Raw genomic sequence first — 21471 nt, forward strand, 5'->3', positions numbered from 1 at the left:
AATACATAGCATGGGCATTCTTCAAATATGTAACATCAGCCAGTTCATTGATCAAAGACTCTTTTAACTTCAAGTCTAATCTTAATCAAGTTAATCATAAAGCCTCAATGGCCAATTTCGATGTTATATCCCTCTTTACAGAAGTTCCAACTGCTGAAGCCTGTTAAATAGCCTTAGAACACTATTTCCGAAACCCTAATCCATCAATACATTCCCAGCGACCAATTAGCAACTCTCATAAAATTCACTACGATGAAGACAAACTTCAAGTTCAACAACCACAACAACATATATACAAATGGCCTGAGCTTGGGCAACCCAGTACCACCAGTTCTAGTCAATATTTTTATGACACAAGTTGAAACACAAGCAATTAACACAGCATTATATCCACCACTACACTGATACAGTTATGTTGATGACACGATTGCGGGATTCAGATCTACAGAACACACACTTAATTTTTTCAATCACATTAACTCTATACATCCCAACATTAACTTCACATGTGAACAGGAAGAAAACAATCACATATTATTTCTTAACCTCAAAATTACAAGAACCGATACACAATTTAAAACAGAAGTCCACCGAAAAATCACCCATACTAGACTATACATTCCTTGGGACTCAGCACATGAAACAAAACAAAAACTCAACATACTAAGAAACCAAATAAACACAGCCATAAAACTATGTTCACCAGATAAAATTAACGACGAATTAGACAGCATGAAACAATACTTCATCAACATAAATAAGTTTTCTCCATAAACCGTAGAAAACATTATATGCACACACCTAGACATAAAGCAAAATCAACTAACAAAAGCAAATATATCCCACGAATTAAAAAATCACGAAACCATATACTGCTGCATACAATATATTCTCGACATCAGCAGAAAAATAACCAATATTTGGCAAAAACGTTTAACAAAATATGACATTCCAGTTAATACCAAATTTATTCAAAAACCAGGCACAAAACTGAGGTCTATACTATGTTAAAACTACACTGACAAACACCACACCAACATTAATTATAAAATATAATGTGATAACTGCCACGACTTCTATATTGGAGAAACAAGTAGAAAAATGGAAACCAGATTCAAAGAACATAAAAAGTCACCTTCACACGTTTTCGAACACTGCAAGTCAAATAAACACAACATAACCATAGAAAACACTCAAATACTAAATAAAAAAACAAACATAAACAAACGCAAAATTACAGAAGCCTTACTTATACAACTCAAGCCCAAAATAAACCAATACAAAGGAACACCTTTATCCCTATATTAAAAAATAATATAATAACTAATAATAATAAAATAAATAATATAAAATTATATGTTCAAACATCTAAACACGCCCTCTACATTCCGACACTCAGTTACACAACCCCTTTCAAACATGTGGTCAGCTTCCGGTCAGTTACTTCTTTCTTTCTTTGTGAACCTGACGATGACCGAAGAAGGTCGTAACGTTGTTCGCTCCTCTACGTAAAAAAACAAACTCTCAACCCAAACGAGCCGTTTTTACATATATATTTTTCTCTACAACTGGGTTTTCTCGACATCACTGAGTACTCTTTCGTTGTATTAAGTTTGAATAATTCTTAAGCGCTTAAAAATAGTTACATTTGTAAGTTCTAAATCTACCTCAATTCTTGCAACACAGAGGTGACCACAAGTCCTTTACAGACAATGGATAGTAACCGTGCTGAATTTATAAAAAAAACGTTGATAAAAATGAGAAATGACATATCTAAATAGTTTTGTTTTATTCAAAAGTTATTTTGGAAATTAGTATTCAACAGAAAATATTTAAAGAAATATGATCTTTCGAATCCAGGAAAAAAAGCCACAATACGAACACATGTATTTAGAAGCGCTTCCACATAATAAAATCTGATCCCTTCAGCTGCGTCTTTATTTAAGCGACAGTAAACACCATTATACAACAGAAAGCTATTGCCAACCCACCTCAACGAAGAATTCATCGACACCATGTGCAAGCTACAAGAACGTTTTCACAACTTGTGTGGGCCCGGCATGGCCAAGCGTGTTAAGGCGTTCGCGGGTTCGAATCCCGGTCGCACCAAACATGCTCGTCCTTTTCAGCCGTATGGGTGTTATAATGTGACGGTCAATCCCACTACTGGTTGGTAAAAGAGTAGGCCAAGAGTTGACGGTGGATGGTGATGACTAGCTGCCTTTCTTCTAGTCTTTCACTGGTAAATTAAGGATAGCTAGCGCAGATAGCCCTCGTGTAGCTTTGCGTGAAATTCAAAACAATTTTCTTTAACTGACGTTACTCTCTACATCTTTATAATTACCTTTTACCACTTTTCTGTCCGTTTAATTTAATTTTTCCGTTTTTATACATTTTTACCAACTTTTAAGATGTCTTCGTTTATAATGTCTTTACTTAGAATAAGGTTATTCACACAGCATTCTTATTTAAAGAAATAAGGAAAAATATATCTTTTAACAAACAGAATGTGCAAAAAAGTGTTTGTATAAAGACTACAATGGTCTTTTTTCTTGTTTAGAAGCATACTGAAGTACAAAATAAAACTTACTTGATTTGAAACATCTGAATTGCATTTGCGAACAACTCGAAACGTCGTCCAAAAATTTTCTAAGGCAGATCCAATCCACAGATGTCTTCAATCCAGTACAATAGTCCTTACGTAAAATTATTAAATGAGTATGGTACTATTAGGCTTGTGTTCAACTGGACTACACTATAAATGCTATTTTGCTCTACTAGATTACAAGTTCCACAATCGAGACTGTTACACAAACTTTTTACTGTATGATTTACCAAGTACACTTGGCCAACAGTACGTACTGTAGTGCAGAAGAGTCGATAAAAAAAAGCCTTTGTAAACAAAGAAAACGCTCGAATTCAAATCCAAAACAAACGGATTATTAATAAAACGCTCTTTTTGAGAACCAAGTCCTAGAGCGCTATCCCACAATTCTAGATTACTTACATCGGTGATCAAAGGGAAATTAATTCCTAGCTTATGACAACCTGTACAAGTCTCTGGACCACTCCTTCACTGAGGTGCAGTCAAACTATTAAGTGAGAGACGGTACATAAGTGTGGTAATGGAAGAAAAATCACTCTTTAATGACCTATGTATTAAGTGATAATCTTGGAACAAGACAATTTAAGCAATCCAATGACTACCTGCATTCTGTTTATATGGGCGTGATTAATCGTAGCACAACTGTTCCAGAAGTTTTGAAAAATATTCTAAATAAAGTTCTATTATATTCTACTTACAGACGGGTTAAACCTTGTAGTTTTTATGTGTTACAACTACCCATAGTTCAACCATCGTCTAATAAATTTAATCACTTCATAACGTGCTGAAATTCTATCAGGCATTTAACATTAGTATTTTCAATGGTTAAATATTAACGTAAAAACATTATTGGGAAAAAATTATAGTAGAGTTACTTTTTGATACATATGTTTACGTTAGAATATACAGTGGTACCTTGGTTCTCGCACTTAATCCGTTTCAGAAGGCTGTTCGAAAACCGAATCAATTTTTCCCATAAGAAATACTGTAAATTAAATTAATCCATTACAGACCTTCAAAATTACGCATTGTAAAGCATTTTAAGTAAAAATATTGCTTATTTATACCTGTAAAATATTACATACATGTATAAAATCAACCACAAAAACTATAAACACAATAAAAACAATAAATGAAAATTTAACTGCACTTTACCTGTGCTGAGGAGAGCTGATGGCGTAAGTGAAAGGTAGTGAGGAACGTGGAGAGTTAGTATTGTTTGGAAGGGGAGTCACTTTCCATAAAAACGTCAGGTAACTCTCTTTCTGGGGTTCTTTCTCTTTTCTGTCTCTGTGCACCGCTACAACCTGCTTGAGACTCACTGGACCTATTTCTCACTAAAAACTTGTCTAATGAGGTTTGTTTCTGCCTGCATTTTAAAATGTTTCTGAAGTAAGACATGGCATTGTCATTGAAAAGGTTTATGCTGCAGTTTGCTACAACTTTGTCAGGGTAAAATTTTCCACAAAGCTTTGTAACTCTCCCTGTTTTCTACACACTAGGAACATCCTCCCTTCCCTCCTCCTCATCTGAAGACACTTTCTCAGTTGCCTTCTGTTGCTGCTCCTTCTGAAGGTCTTGGAGTTCTTCCGTGGTGAGTTCAGTGTTGTTGTCTTCCACCAACTCCTCCACATCATCACCACTCACATTCAAGCCCATACACTTGCCTAGTGAGACAGTATCCTCGACAACAGACTCAGCCTCAAAACCTCCAAAGTCTCTATCTGCTACTGAGTCTGGCCACAATTTCTTCCAGGCTGAGTTCATGGTCCTCAAAGACACTTCCCTCCAGGCTTTGTCTATGATCCTCAAGCAATGGAGGATATTAAAGTGATTTTTCCAGGACTCTCTGAGGCTTAACTCTGTCAGAGATCACTTCAAAGCACCTTTGAAACAGTGCTTTGGTGTAGAGCTTCTTAAAGTTCGATATAACCTGCTGGTCCATGGGCTGAATGAGTCGTATTAGGGGGCAAGAGCTTTATCGTAATGAGACTGTACTCCTCCACCAATCCGTCCTCCAAGCCTGGTGGGTGAGCAGGTGCATTGTCCATCACAAGGGCCTTGAATGGCAACTATTTTTCCGTGAGGTAATTCTTTAAACTTGGGGCAAACACTTCATAGACCCACTCCATAAAAAAATGCCTGTCTACCCATACTTTACTATTAGCCCTCCACATGACATTTAGTTTACTTTTCAGGACATTATTTTTCTTAAAACCCTCGGGTTCTCAGAATGGTACACAAGCAAAGGCTTAAGTTTTAAGTCCCCACTTGCATTATTACACAACAATAGAGTTAGCCTGTCCTTCATTGGCTTGTGTCCTAGCAGTGACTTCTCCTCCTTAGTGATGTAGGTCCTCTTTGGCATTTTCTTCCAAAAGAGGCTTGTCCCATCACAGTTGAACACTTGTTGGGAAAGAAAACCCTCAGCTTCTACATAGTCCTTAAATTCCCTAACAAATTTATCAGCAGCGCGTTTGTTAGAACTGGCACCCTCCCCATGTCTCACCACACTATATAGGCCACTTCTCTTCCAACGTTTTTCAAACCACACCTACTAGCCTTAAAGGCATCACTTGTATCAGCACTCGTTCCAGGGTTTTTTTTCCAGGAGGTCAGCATGCAACTGCTTTGCTTTCTCACAAATGCTATCACCAGCTGTTTTCGTTTACCCAAATCAACAACAATTTTTCTACCTCTTCCATTATTTGTGATCTTTGTTTCGTAAGCACTGTCACTCCTTTTGCAACATCAGCTTCTTTGATTACCTCTTTATTTTTTAGTATGGTACAGACTGTAGACTTCGCCATACCAAACTGTGTAGCAAGTTCAGACACGCGAACACCACTCTCATAATTCGCTATGAGATCTTTTTTCACCTCTACTGTGGCTCTAACAACTTTTCTTTTTGGTTTGCTGTTTTCATTATCCTTCTTTGACCTCATGGTGGCTTATTTAATCAGAATATTTAAGAAAAAAAAGAAAAACGAGAACGTTCACAGCAGATTTTAGCGTGGGTGTGGACTGAGCGACAGGTGCGGGTAAAATGTTTTGGGCAACCTTGGCGTGAGCCGAAAATGGTCAAAGGGTCGTTCGGGTTATTTCGGGGGTTCGGGCCACGACAGCTTAGTTCGGGAACCAAGTTGCTGTTCGACAACCGAGACATTTTTTTCTTAAACAATATGTTCGAATTGTTCGAGAAGGGAGTCGTTCTAGAACCGAGGTACTGTACATATAATTTGGGTGAATTACTGCTCCTTTAAATAATAATAAAAGAGGGAAGAGAAAACGTAATATAATTAAGAAAGTATATTATTTATAAAAAAAATAATAAAAGTGCTGAATAAACACAATTTTAAACTAATTTTAAGTTTAAAAATAACGGACACTCGCTTGTCTTCATGTAGTGCTCAAAAGTAAACAGACGATTTATTCGATTAATCTTTATGATAAGAACACACTATTCTACTTGATAAAAGGTTTAAATCCGAACTTGTGTGAAAGTCCGTATTCAAGTAAATACACCGTGTCTGTTAAGTTTCAGAAGAAAACAGTTTGTATACGAATTATTAATAATATACGCCATCTTACATTGATCCTACAAGAGTAAATTCATGATTTTTCTGTGAAAGATTTTTTATGACAGGTAATATTCACGGATATTAAAAAACAAAAAAATTGGTTATCGGGCATTTCAAGAAAGCAAAAAATCATGTATACTCTAAAAACTTAAGCAACAAAGAATATGAAACAACGAAAATCACCACATTAGATAAGTTTGTAGCACTCATACGTCTCTTTGTGGTTGTAAGAAACTATTTATTTACATATACTGACATGACTTTACATTTTCAACGTACTAATAAATAAGAAGGCCATTTCCATTAAATGTTTATCAACTAAGCATACACAATTGTTTCATATGAAAAACCTTTAAAAGCAACATTTCACCTCCAAAATCATGCATCAATTCTTAGGTACTTAAATGCATCATAAAAGTATACAACAAAACTTTTAATTTTCAGAGTAGGAAACTGGCTACAAAATACTCCACGTACTCTGTAGTCACAGAACTGTGTGCGCGCGCGCAAAGGTGGGTTGGTGGGGTGTTAATTGTAGAAGTAAAGGTTGAGTTGTATAGAATTACATTTTTTCCCACTGCGAAAAATAAAGTTTTTGTATTTACCTAGAAAATCTGGTATATCAATCAAATGTCCTTTTTCAACATTTGGTATGCCATTCTATGTGATAAACTTCTAAATTTGGTATATCAATCAAGCGTTCAATTTCACATTTGTTATTTTATGTAATAAACTTCAAAAGATTATATATTTCTAAACACTTTTTCCTCCTGAGGAAGTACCGAAAACAATAAATCTGTTTACCAAATGTACACAAACGAACATACATAGTTTCTTACTGACCCTAAAAACACTGATCTGATTTCATTTATTTTACAAAGAAACTACAAAATATGCGATTAAAGATACAGTAGACTTTTAAATTATTTTTTTCACATCTGAAATTTCTTTAACTTTTCAGAAACTGGTGAGACCAGTTAGTAAAATAGTCACTGTGTTTATATTGAATACTTTTCTACCAGTAAATAAAACAATAACAATGTAAAACTGAAACTTTTACACGTTCTTCGTTCACAAACTTAAATTGTTCAAAACTATCAACATACAAGTATAAAAATTACAAATGCATTTAGCTGTTTCAACCAAGTCCAGTTCCTATTTATTTATTACTAAAACACATTTCACAGACCAATCTGTAAACAATCAAAACATATGTGGACACTGTACTTCAATTATTACAGAAACTGAATAACTTCAAGACAATGGTAACATACTGAAGGTAACAGAAATGTAACATTCACACCACCACAATGTGTTTACACTTCATTTTGTACCTTATTGACCAAAGTTTGAGTCTATAACCATGTAGCGTTTACATACTGACTAACATATTTTGATCATTACAGAATACTGAAAGTATCCAGATTATGAACTTGTGTTAATTTTCAGTTCTCTGCCCTTAATATCAGACATGTCCAGATAAATTAACATTTCGACTTTCACTTGTTGTAGTTACCATATGTAGACAATTCTTAAAACTTAATTAACTGTTACAATACCAAAAACAACTGTCTATCCACATTTTTATCTGTTCTTCTACAGGGCAACAGAAACAATGGTAAACATGACATAAAAAAAATTTTAATCTTTACATAAGTAGAAAAATATGAACAATTTTAATTTACTTTCTCAAGCACAGACTTACATGATGAAAACACAGAAAACGGTGAAGGTAGATACTTACATAACATCTAGAACTTTCCACTTCAAGACCAAACATTGTTTAAAATAGTCTATTCAAAATTCGAAAAGACAATCATAATATTATTAAAAAATATCTACCTGGAATTTCAGAGAAAGAAGTTTGTCCAAAAGTGAGTGGAGGAATCTCCTCCATGATGTAAAAATAGATTAAAAATCAATCTAAAAGCCATTAAAACATTTAAAATTTGAACATTTTAACAAAAGAAAGTCTTGGCAGGTAGGGTCTTAGTGGGCTCTCGATTGTAAAACAATAAAGACAAATTTTATAACATGTATATGTTATGGTAGTTGCATGTGTGTTGCAAATGGTTTTTTTTCCTTTGCTATTGAGAAAGGAGGAGAATTATATTATAAAATCCAACTTTAAAAGGTTTCTTGCCTGATGATGACATATAAAACTGATTTCTTTTTCATTGAAAATCTCATTATAAAAATACATAAATTATTAATTTCATTCATTCATTCTTTGAACACAAAGAGCCTACTGAGAGTTGAAAACCGATATCAAATTAAGTTGACTTTAGTAATTTGGGCTCAATGCTAAAACAAATTATAAGATGACTTCCAGATCAGAACATTCACACCATTAAGGAGTAACTTATAAACCCTTTCACACAGTGTGAATTAAAACATTTTAATTTCCAGTAACAATGCTAGTTGTGTTTTATAACCTGTGTATTTCAGACTGGCTAACATTGTTTGCCAGGTTTCAAACATACAAAACCATACTACCAATGGAATGACCACTGGACAAATCGTTTCTAACTTGACATTTGCAGATGTTATCTAAACACTGAAGAAGTTTGATGAATTGACAACAAATAAAAACATTACATCTAAAACGTATTTAGAAATGTCCCTTTAAGCAGTGATATGTTGCTTATAAGCTAAAAAAAAAACACCTCAAAATAAGAGGATTTCAGCATATTTAATTACAAGTATCATTAGGTTTTTCCTGCTTCATAGTATTATAACAAGTATAGGAGCAATGGAAAATGTCACATATTCTTTTTAAATTTCCAAGTTTATATTATTTGTTTTAGCTTAACTTTCATTTCATTATACAGTACACATAGCTTTTTCTTTTAGTTATTTGATTTTTACTGGGGAAGGTTGTGTTTTTCATCTCAAACTCAATGCTTCTTTGCACAACATACGCATGATAGATATGTTTTTATATTATTTACAGTGCAGTAAATACACATACAGAAGAAAAAATTGCAAGTTTCAGTAGTCAATGAAGATGTACTGTAACATAACCAGTCACATTCAAGTAGTCAACTCTCAGTAGACTAAATACATCCAATAACTGTTCTTGTTTGACATCAGGAACCAAACTGTACCCGGTTGAGTACATATTTTCAAAGATATAAAATGTCTTATTTTAAAACCTAGACTAGGATATCACTAGGTTGTAATGACATTATGTACAAAGCAACAGGAATCTTGCTTTCAGGTAAGGTGAAAAAACTGTACAAGGGGTTTGTGAACAATAACGATGCTGTGTAGGTTGTGTTATGATGATAACTGGTGTTCTGCAAGAGGGACAGAAAGACTGGATGGTCCATTGGATGCTTCTCCATCTGTAGTACAAGTAATAATAATCAATGATGTTGAAATTTATTTAAAACAAACCAAAAAAATTTACAAAATTATATCGAAAATAAAAGCAAAGTTAATATGATTAACAATGAAAAATGACTCAAACTTGTGGTGGTATTTAGAATATTCTAGAAAAATTAACTAACTAGCACCCCTGCACAAAAAGTATACAACAATTAGCAATAAGAAAATTAAAATTTAATAGGGTTGATTGATCTAATGAAAAACTAAAGAATCCCCCCAAATACTGAAGCAAAACCAAATGTGTTTTGCTATATGTGCATTACATAATTTATATCACATTTCTAATCTTATACTTTGATAAGTCACGTAGCTAATATATTAACAGATCTACCTGAAACATTTTCTTTTTGTTATGTACACATACATAAAAAAACTGCTATATGTTACTTCAAACCCTGAAGTGTGAACTATTACAATTCTGAAAAACTGTGGGCAATACTCCGGCTTTTATATATAGTGAAACTAGTAAGAAAAAAGTGATAATTAAGGTCTGTTTTGGCTTTGTTTCACTCACAGATGTTATGAAAAATACTGCTCTGTTTGCATTAATTATTTCTATGAAAAATTAACGTTCACTTTATTTGAGCATAATAACTTAACATGCCACATCACAAAATGTGTAGAACAGTGGTTGAAACAAATAACATCTAATATCTGTCTTGGGAAAAAACCTTAATCTGAATTTAAATAAACTGCCTTAAGATGTTTTGAAATGCTGCTAGATTAACACAAGTTTGTTTCTAAAGCTTCATTATGTATGTAGTTTCTTGGTAAGAGAAATGGTCTATTTTACCAAGAGTTTGTGTCAAGTGTTCACACCACTAGAGTATAAAAACCATTATGACATCTATTGTGAATATGAACTCAATAAAAGAGAGAAATAAAAATAACTCTGTAACACTAATCGGTTTGCAGTAGCCCATCATTCCAGAGAAAGACATACAATATAATGTAATAATACTATAATTCAATTGATCAAAGCCACACAAGTAAAAGATGTCTTCTAATTCGTAACATACTCAGACTACCTATCACAAAAAATAGCAAAACCTGGATTCTACTCTTGAAAGTACTCAAACAGCTTGTTCAACTCCTAATAGAAAAAACTCAATAAGAGTGGAATGTACACCAGCTTTTCTACCAAGATGACCAAGGACCAAGTCACACCACTGCCCTCTTCAGGAAATCCTGAGAAGAACTGTTTCTGCTACAAGCTGTTAAAGACATTGACTGATAACTGATCTCCACAACAGTAATGTAATTAATGTTGTTCATATCATTCAACTGATATCTTTTAAAACCTGAGCTTAAGAGCTGCTCACTAACTGATTGGGGTAGTTTGTATTGAAGTGATCTTTCAGAAACCTTAAACATTCTATAACACTATGTCAATCAGGCCTAACAAACATAAATAGTACAATCCACTTTAAGCAACAAATGTTTAACCTCTGTGTTATGAAAAACCATTGCCAGTCAGAGTGACCTATTACTAATTGCCTTATCAATACCAATACAAAATGAAACTGACATTTATTCACTTTTATATTTTAATAAATCAATAACATGCTCAGTCAAGTTGACAAACCCTGTATCTGTGACTATGCATACTCATCTTTACTATAATTCTGAATGTACTGTGTGTCTAGACAAAATTTGGCAAGCGAGCTTTTATCTGGTCATCCCATGAGTAATGTCCAAAAATTTAATACAGAAAAGTACATTATCACTTCTCTCATTGTAGAAGGCTTTAATGACTAAAATATGTAGTAGGATGTATATCAAAATGTTCAGACAAATAAAGAAAACTAACTCAACTCCACTTTTTCAGATCATTAATCAAATAAACCCTTATGAGGATGGATGTGTCTGAGGAGCACATTAGACATATAATGCTTTATGAGTTTAAAAAGGGCAATAGTGAAGCAGAAACTACATGAAACGTTCAAGGTGTTTATGGTGTGGAGTCTCTCAATAAAAGAAAATGTCTAAGGTGGTTTCAGAAGTTCGAATCAGGTGACTACAGCTTAAGTAATGAGTCACATTCAGGTTGTCCTGTTGAGTTTAATGATGACTTGCTGCGAGCTGCACTTGATGAAGATTGTGCTGTAACAACTGAAGAACTGGCACAAAAGCTAATTCAACTCATTCAACAGTTCCCCATCATCTGCAACAGCTTGGAAAGGTGTCAAAACTTGGAAAATGGGTCCCCCATAATTTGACAGCATCCATCCTAGGAGCAAGAGTGAACATTTGCACTTCTCTGCACTCTTGTGAACACAAGTCACCTTTTTTGGACAGGATAGTGACTGGAGATGAAATGTGGATATTTCATAAAAATGTTAAGTGCTACAAACAATGGCTCAGTGCAGGTAAACTGGCTAAAGTACAGCCCAAAATGGACCTCCACCCAGGGAAAGTCTTGTTAAGCATTTGATGTAGTTTTGTTGGTGTAATCCACTTTGAGTTGCTGCCACTCAATGTAATGATTACATCAGATTTCTGCTTTGATCAATCGTAAAGGTGTTGTGTTACACCAAGATAATGCACAGCCCCATACAGCAAGAATCACATCTGCAAAGATTAAAAGAGCTAAACTGGAAAAAAACTTCCACATCCTCCTTACCCTCCAGACCTTGCCCCATCTGATTATTGTCTATTTCGAAGTTTGCAGAACTATCTTGATGGAAAGAGCTCAGAACACACGAGAATGTCAAAAACTACCCTCTCTACATTCTTTTCCTCCAAACCCCAAGAATTTTATAAAAGTGGCATTCAGAAGATTGTAAATCATTGGCAGGAAGTAATTAATAATAATGGAACATGCATTATTGATTAAATAACATTAAAAGCATTTGAAATCCTTTCCCTTTTTCTGAACCTAAAATCAGACATTATTAAGAGATGACCTGATAGTAAACATTACAAGTCTGTTACAAGTATGATATTTGTAATAAGGTAATTTTACTAAATATTCTTCTTCTGTGCATTTCTGAAGCTTTTACTGAACCATTCATGCTAAAAATGCTTATTTTCATTTCATTTCATTTGTATAACCTATATGACCTCTAAATGAATATCAAAAGTTTTCTCTACATCTGTTCCTTTTAATTTTATGGTTCGATTGCTATAATACTCTCAGTCATAAGAATAAAATATTACCAAATAACTATAATTTATCAATCTTTCAAACAAGTTTAAGAAAATCATTTAGCATTAGGAACACCAAAATAAGACACCCACTTACTAAGAAATTCTGTTGATTTCATTTACATAAACCACCAGTCAGAGAAAATTCTTTTTTTCCTTCTAGATTATAAACAAGTCCACCAGTTATACAAAAATTGACTAGACAAATGATCCTGAAAGTAGGTGGAGAGGACAAATTTTATCTGCAGCTTACAAACATCTACTTAAACCAGCTTCTAAAACAGTCCCTGCTCAAAATTTAATGCTTAATGAAAATGCTGCATATCTAGGTTAAAAATCTATAAAAAATTTCTCTACTTTCCACATGTTATTTATTAAAATTAAAAAGTTATCACATTATTATTCAATTGTGCAAATTCTCAAATACCAGCTTCTTTTTCCTTCTTCTTAGCTTTCTTCCTACGCCTGTCAATCAAAGCTACTTCAGCTTTCAGGGCCATATATGTTTTTTTAAGTTCAGACAACTTTTCCTGCAAGATTGCAATTCGTTCATCAGCATCCTTGTAGTCATCTAAAAACAAAAACACAACAAACACAGTTAACCAGTTAAATTGGTTATGGTTTGTAAAAAGAGACTTCAGATTCAGTTTATTTGAACCTGATAAGTCTAAAAAAATGCAAATTACATTTTACAGGGTTGTGCAAATAATTCATTACAATTCTTGACATTATATTAAATGAGGGAGAATTTAAATGCACCTCTTTCTCTAATATTTTAGAGAATAAATTGACATTACTTCATAAACAAAATCATATGATGGATTAAGTAATCAAACAGAAGTTTCAGTTAGCTAACCCTACTTTTGTATAGGTCTCTTTCACTGCCATTACCTTTCCATTACTTCACTGCAGATAGAGCAACAACTTTACATCTTACTCACCAAGTGGTACACAGAAGTTAAACCTTGGTGTCCAATGAGACCGAGATGTATCACAGCTAGGGGATGAATTGCTGACAGCATTACTTTTTACATGCTTTATTGATAAACTGGTAGACTTGGAGTCTTCTGAAATAACAAAATACACAGCTTGACTTAATAATGAGTTATTACACCTAAAAATGTTGACTTTATAGTCTACAATTTGCAAAATTATGCAAGTTGACTTTTAATTACAGGTTATGAATAATTTTACAACAAATATTTTGTGTTCTTTACAAATCATCTTTTACAATGATTAGGACTTCACATCCAATATTAATAGGTAATCTGTTCTGCACATTTCACTTGTAATGTATACAGCTCAGGATAAATCCTATAGAACTGTCACTTTTTGTTTGTCACTGAAAACTTTACAAAGGTTTTTGAAATGAACTACGACTATTAAGAAGTAACTCTTCTTTTCAGTACTGCACATGCACCTTTAACCAGTCTGTACATTTAATATTCAAAATCCACTAGAAGGCAAGTGTAACTTCTCAGGTAATATATATACCTTATAATGAACTGTGTATTTTGGTTACACACACACATAATTCATATACATATTACCCAAAATATTACTTTCCTTCCAGTGAGTAAGCACACAGATATCAGAACATTATAACTGTTGATCTCATCAAATTAACATTGCTTTGCAGTTTGGTGAAATAACAAACATGAAACAAAATGTCTTAAAATATTATCTATATTCTGAACAAGCATAAAGAATTGAATTATGAATCACAAGCATCTGTTTTACAAGTAAGCAGCTAATGCCTACAAAATATACAATTTCATGTGTCACAATGTGTAACATTGAACAAACATGAAACAAAATGTCTTAAAATATTATCTATATTCTGAACAAGCATAAAGAATTGAATTATGAATCACAAGCATCTGTTTTACAAGTAAGCAGCTAATGCCTACAAAATATATAATTTCATGTGTCACAATGTGTAACATTGAAAATGAAAAGGAGCAAATTAATTTTATCCAGTTCCATGAGACTTGTCTTCACTGATCATACCCAATTTCCTAATACATATATAACTCCCATATTCTTAAAACAGTAACCCTGTAAAACATGCATGTTGTTTTATCTGTTAGTTAACATACAAAATTTTTAATCCATAATTACAACCTTTTCAGGCTAGACAGCTATTGTATTTCATGCACTGAGAATTATCAGTTACTGATCTGAGACTATTCAACTCAATCAGCTGGTATAACTCATGTCAATTTCTAAGTGTTGAGATCAGGATGGTACCAATAACCAAAGAGTATGAACAATGAGGTTCATAGAGACAGGAAGAGTATGGATACTGAGCCATAAAAAATGCTTCACTAAACCTTTCACAGAATTGAAGTTCTCAACTCATGCTTTTGTTTAATGAATAGTATAAATAAGCATTTCTTAATAACTTCTTATCATAAATTGTACTACATACATATATAGACACCTAGACACACACGTATCCATTTATTTAGACAATTTGTGACATAAACAAGTCAGTCCAAACCCATGAGACAAACACAGTTTTGTTTGTACAAAGAAACTACTTGAAATTTCTATCATATGATTAACTTAACAAATTCTATACACTTCTCCTTCCTGTCAGATTTTAAGTACAGTTTTTCAACTGCTCATTCTTCAAGTTTTTAAACAAAACTGTAATCACTTCTATCTAATTGTTAATAATATGAAGATGAAGGTAGGTTTTTGTTGAAACTTACTACTACAACAAATATTGCAACAACCAGACAATAATATTTCCCATACATATTTTTTTGCTAAGTAAAATGTTTATCTTACCTTTGGGTATTTTAAGAGAATGTTTTCCTTTGTTATGTTTATGTGCCTTTTTCCTGTACTTCCTAGAAGGATACTCCCATGTAGCATCAGAGTTGGACCAGCTGTGTTTACCTGTTGAACCTGATGCACCAGCCGTAACAATTCCATTGTTAGTGCACATGGTTGAAAACGTGCTGTCATCTTGAGAATAAGAATCTTCACATTCCAGGACGACAGACGCCTTTGTTTCACCAGTAGATTCTGTCTCGGTCGATGTACAAACACTCTCAATAGAAGAGCCATACTGTTCATAAGCTGGAGAGTTAGAGGCCACAGATTCTAAAGTTTCAGGAGTGGTTGGAGGTGTATTTTCTAACACAGTGTAAGCATCAGGTTTATTCTGACTTTCACTATTCATCAAAGACAGGTGTGATGAAAATTCAACCAAAGATGAAAAAAGAGAATCTGCATTAGTGTGTGAAATTTTGTTCATCTGTTCATTTGTCTCTGTATCCACAGATGAGGAAGCTTCCAAACGAAGGTCTTGATCACAGTCTACATGAAAAGATTCTCCATTACTGGGACTACTGGGAATATTTTCTTCACAAAGTAGCTCAATGATCTTATCTGAAGACTGGTGTTCTTCAAGTGATTTGTGTTCATTATCTTCAAGAGTTAATGATTCATCTTTAACAACTTTTTCACATGTTTTATCTTCTTCTTCTTCTTCTTTGGGACTCGAGGTTTCCACTGGAAGACTATCTTGATCCTTTTTTATTGGTAACAAATCTTTCAATTTTGCTTTTTTCTTCTTTTTTTCCTTCCTGGTCTGCTTTCTGCTTTCAGTAGCTGTATCACCTTTAAGAATTTTACTGACAACACTTGAAGAGTTTTGACCATGGGATTTTATTCCCTTTTTTTTCTTTTTTACTTTTTTTTCCAACAATGCTAAAACATTGTAGGCCTCTGGCTTCTCTTTGATCTTTTTTACCCTTTTCTTTTCTTTCTTAGACAAATTTTTATCATCCCATATATCTTCATTAGGATCAAACGTTTTCAGCTGTTTTTTGCTTTCCTTTTTCTTTTTATCTTTCTTTTTAGATTTTTCTCCTCCTGTCTCTGTGTTATCAGTTGCAGCAAACTCTCTGGCCACATCCACAAACTTATAGACAGAAGGCAAGCACTCTTTCTCTTCTGTTTTTATATCACAATTATCAGACTTTCCTTCCTTAACCTTTTTTTTTTCTTTTAGTTTCTTTGACTTGGGTTTTATCTGCTTGTTTTTGTACTCAATGTCCTCTCCTTCAACATTCTTTTTTGTTTTTCCTTTCCCTTTACATTTCATTTCCAATGAATTCAACAATGACATACTTTTTTTCACTTGTTTTGAGAGTTTTGTTTTCTTTTTCTTACTTTCTTTTCTAGAAGTAGATACACAAACTTCTTGGGAATTTTCTGCAACTCCATCAATCAAATTTTCTTTTGGTTCATCACAGCTTTTCTCTGCACTTTCAATGCTCTTTGTCTCCAACCCAATTTTCTTTTCGATATCCAATTCATCAAGGTGCATCTCTTCTGCATCTTTTGGTTCTACCATAGTACTTTCATCAAAACAATCTCCATGACTACCTGTACCATCAGAAACTACTAACTCATTTGTCTGCACTTCTGTCTCAGGACAGCTAACTACATTTTGGGTAGTCAGAAGAATGTCAGGAGTTATCTCCTCCTTGTTTACTTTGTCTACTAAGATAGGCTTCATAGGTAGACCATCACTTTCTTGTTTAATGGAGTCACTCTCAGTATCTTGAAGTGCCTCGCTTCCACAGTGTTCCTCACAGTCACTGCTACTATGCAGTTTCTGCAATGATGACTCACAGTCATTAAGAACATCTTTTGAAGGCACAGTCTCTGACTGTGTATGAACTGTTTCATCTTGAGGGTGAATCATAATTTCATTCTTTATATCACCTGCTTCATGATTTTCAATAGCCAGAGTCAGATTGTTATCATCTTCCACTTCTGATTTTAAAACAACAGCCTGAAAGCCAGTCTTTTTATTCAATAGTTGTTCACTCTTTTTCGTTTCTAAATTTAAGGGTTTTTTTGGAACCTTCATACATTCTTCAGTGAAAAACTTGGGAGAAACTTTGCCATCTTTTTGAAGATTCATTTCCATGTCATTATTTCCACAGCAAAGGACAGCTCCCTTTTTCTCAACACATGCCACATTATGTTTATTATCAGAGTCTAAGCTAGACGTTGTAACTTGAGATTCAACGTCCAGTTTAGTATCTTCAAGCAATATATTTGAATCTTTGCACAATGGTGCAACTAGTAAATCATCAACACTGATCTTCTCTGTGTGCAACTTATCATCAGATTTACAAATCTGGCTTTTCACTTTTTCTATTTCACCATCTTCCACTTCTTTGGGTAAAAAATCAGAAAAATCCTTTTTTTCCTTTGCATTACTTATAATTTCTTTATTGAAGGGATCTGAGTTACTTCTTTCTTCTTCACTATCAATCTTCTCCTCAAAAGAACACTGTTGAAATTCTATTTTCTTATCTGAAGTGACCATTTTTATCTTTTCATCTTCTGCACTACTAGTTTCCTCCATGTTTGCTTCTAGGTTACTGCATAATGTATTTTCATCCGAATCAGTGAACTTTGTGCCTTCTTGTGCTTCACCTTCTATTTCAACTTGTTCATTTGAGTCTTCCTGATCTTTCCGATTCTTCTTCATTTCACCAAATACCTCAGTTTCACACCCATCAAAAGAACGATCAGTCAAATCAGTCAAAGATGAAATAGATAGTTCAGACCTACTGCGTGTAAAGGGTCTTCTGGTTTGGCCAGACTGTACAGATCTGATACTTCTCTGTGCATCTGATGATAAATCTGGATCTGCCTGTTCATCAACATCATCTACAGAGTGCTGGGGTTCCACATAACTTGACTTAGTTTCTTTTCCAGAAACAGATAACTTTGAAACTTTTTCTCTTGATAAAACTTTCCTCATGCTTTTTATCTATAGAACATAAATCAGTGAAAATCAGATATTCAAAAATGCAGAGGTAAACAGAATCATTGATAATAATTTTAAATGTATTTTTAAAATATTAACTTTTACCTAATATTCTAATTTAAAATTTAGTTTTTCACTAGTTATAAGTGATTTAACTGATAACTCACTAGAAGTCTATTCATCATTATTTTCGTCATCGTACACTGAATATTTAAAATCAAGTTCCATTCTACTGATGAGAGATATGAACTTTAATACTTAGCTTATTACATTGTGAAACTGGTTTATAAGTGAGAGCTCATATGCTCTAAATATACAACTTAATTATTTCAGAATCACATATTTCTTTATATGACTCAATGATGAGAAACCAGAATTGAAACAGTTTTATGTTAAAAATATAGATGCCTATACTAAGTAGCAAAAAACCCATTTCATAACCACCTGGAATCTGTAGTTTTAAACAAGGTTAATTATCACAAGTCCCACTAAATCATATATTTAAGCTCTATGACTTCAGGTATTGAAAACTGTTAGTGTATTTTTAAAAACTACAAGACAAATATAAATTACCCATAATAATTACATTAAAATCATAGGTTAAAAAAACTATTTCAAAACAGATGTTACAAACAAGATAATTAGTACAACTTGCTCAATAATTAATCACTGAACTCATAAATATATTATACTCAATTAACAGATTATTCTCACTTGAGACTAATTTATTTTCAGATTGTTTCATATTTTCTTTAAGACATTTTCAAACTACCTTTCATTTAGTCTGATAGACATCTTCAGGTAAAAGAATTTTGGAATAAGTTATTTCTATAATCCCAAATTGTTGTAAGTTAAATTGTATTATATCTCAATGAATTACAAAACTTTAAACAAGCTAAAACATAATTAATTTAAATTTCTCACCACACATTTTCACAAGACTACTAAAACTACAGAATATATTTTGTTAATTATAAGAAACATTATTTTGAGACACTCGTTACAGATTAGAAAAATAGTTAACAAAATGGTGACTTGTCAGGTTATTATAAGGTACAGATTAACGTCTGTTGTATACACTTAGATCTGGGGAAAACAAAAATCACATTGAGACAATCATGCATAAGGTGAACAGTAAACAATTACATCTAGATGATGAAGTATATGAATATTTCAGGCACAACTTCAGTATCCAAAAGACAAACTTAAAAGCACAAGTCTTTTCCCCTGTTAACCCTTTAACAGTCTTGGTATAATACACAAGCTTCTATACATATTTGCATGTGTTAAGTATTTATGCTATAACTTTTGATGCAGTGCATGCTACTTCATAAAATTTGATAGAATTTTAGTAAATATTGCAAACTTTCTGTATACAAAAAATCCAATTTTTTAATAAAGTATTTTTACTAAAGATCTGTTTGTGAATATATTGACTCTGTTTCGTTAAATTGTCCAAAAGCAAAGTTATTTTCATATTATGATTAAACATATTATTTGTATAATCTCTAAAACCCCCTAAACATTTGTTTACAGTAAGACTTGATATTTTGTGTTATTTTCTCTACCTTAATTACATGGGGCTTGGCAATTTCACTGATCTCATAACCACCATAAAAAAAATTAGTAATTATAATGTTTTTTTCATCTTAGAATGACTACAAATAACCTAAATGTTTCATAATGTTATACACCTATACTTATTATTTTTATTATATTAATCTTTCAGTCATGCCTGGTTAACATTACAGAAATTTGAATGACAAGGTGTAAATACACTTGTGTTACCACACCTAAGACTATAAAACTGACTTTTACAAAGTGACTTGTCATGGCTGTGTTTTAGTGGAATACTGTTTTGTAAAGTACAATCACATTTCAATTATTATATATATGTATATAGATTATGACTATTTACAAAAAAGTTCTTAAACTTATTTTTCTTAAAATATAGAACAGTAAATAAAGAAGGAAAGCAAACTATTTCTTCTAACTACAACCTTTGCTGCTTTATGCATGTTGCTAAGCCTTTTAAACTTTAACAAGTGAAAAAAATGAAATTTCTTTTTAGGTTATACATATACAGTTAAATTACTGTAGAACCTACTGATAACAAAGAATTCCACTGTAATTTATCATGCTTACTAACTAAACTGTATTTAGGTCTTAAAAAAGAAATTGAGCAAATTAAGACATAACTTGCCTCCTTGAAATCTTGGTTCAAAGATTTAAACAGCTTCTAACACATTACAGTAACTGAGAAAAACACAAGGAGGACATCTTAAGCTACTCATTTGTTATTCACATGTCATATACTGAAGTGTATGTAACAGACTGTTTCCAAAAATGGAAAGAGTGAATGGGGCCACTATGTTTGATTCAGTACAAAAGCCATATCTCAAAAGCAGGAAAAAAGATACAAGGCCCATATGTTATATTATAGCTTGTCAATATTGTTTATTTAAGTTCCTAATTCATACAAAACTATTCATAAAATAGTAGCTCAAAAAGAATTTTGAATGCAAGTCAACAAATGAAATGATGTGACCTGGTCTTTGACCAGTGACCTGTCATGGTAAGATTAAGAAAAAAAGAAAAAAAATCACACAACACTCCTGCTGGAAGTGTACCCAAAGTTTATTATTTAGAATCAGCAAAATATCCCAATTCTGCTGTCATTTTCAGGAATTGTGACAACCAATCAAGCTAAATAAATTTTAATTAATCTAAAACAATAATTGGAAATCATGATGGGAAACACCAATTTCAAGTAATTTATAATTTTTGCAAAATTAATCAATTCAGTTATAATTTGAATTAATAATTTTATGACAATCAATATTTATAGGTAATTTATAACACTAACTGAATTAATATCCCAGCTCTAGTAAGTACAGCATTAAAAATAATACAAGAATTCAAAAAACATTTAAAATAGAAAT

The 21471-nt window shown here is 32.8% G+C and overlaps 2 protein-coding genes across 5 annotated transcripts in view; both read right to left on the reverse strand.

The window, feature by feature from the left end:
- Positions 1-2592: 2592 nt before the first annotated feature.
- LOC143250798 (putative CENPB DNA-binding domain-containing protein 1) lies at positions 2593-5853 on the reverse strand. Of its 2 annotated transcripts, none has more exons than XM_076501846.1 (2): positions 3761-5853; positions 2593-2696 (listed from the first exon to the last, which is right to left on the reverse strand). In XM_076501846.1, the coding sequence occupies exon 1, from the start codon at positions 5548-5550 to the stop codon at positions 5257-5259; it is 294 nt and encodes a 97-aa protein (XP_076357961.1). In that variant the 5' UTR covers positions 5551-5853; the 3' UTR covers positions 2593-2696; positions 3761-5256. Both variants share the same exon structure in this region, with proteins under 2 accessions (XP_076357961.1, XP_076358046.1).
- A 550-nt stretch (positions 5854-6403) lies between these two features.
- The window catches only part of LOC143251691 (uncharacterized), a 76379-nt gene continuing 61311 nt past the window's right edge, over positions 6404-21471 (reverse strand). For 2 of the 3 annotated variants that reach the window (XM_076502943.1, XM_076502949.1), the window contains exons 18-21: positions 15520-18532; positions 13665-13790; positions 13151-13294; positions 6404-9533 (exon numbers count right to left, since the gene is read on the reverse strand). In XM_076502943.1, the coding sequence (XP_076359058.1) occupies positions 9466-9533; positions 13151-13294; positions 13665-13790; positions 15520-18532 (3351 nt within the window). In that variant the 3' untranslated portion in view covers positions 6404-9465. Of the gene's footprint in view, positions 9534-12816; positions 12936-13150; positions 13295-13664; positions 13791-15519; positions 18533-21471 lie in introns of those variants that run through there. The other variant, XM_076502954.1, reaches the window with a different exon arrangement.

Source organism: Tachypleus tridentatus, chromosome 1, assembly GCF_004210375.1.
Source record: "Tachypleus tridentatus isolate NWPU-2018 chromosome 1, ASM421037v1, whole genome shotgun sequence".
NCBI lineage: Eukaryota > Metazoa > Arthropoda > Merostomata > Xiphosura > Limulidae > Tachypleus > Tachypleus tridentatus.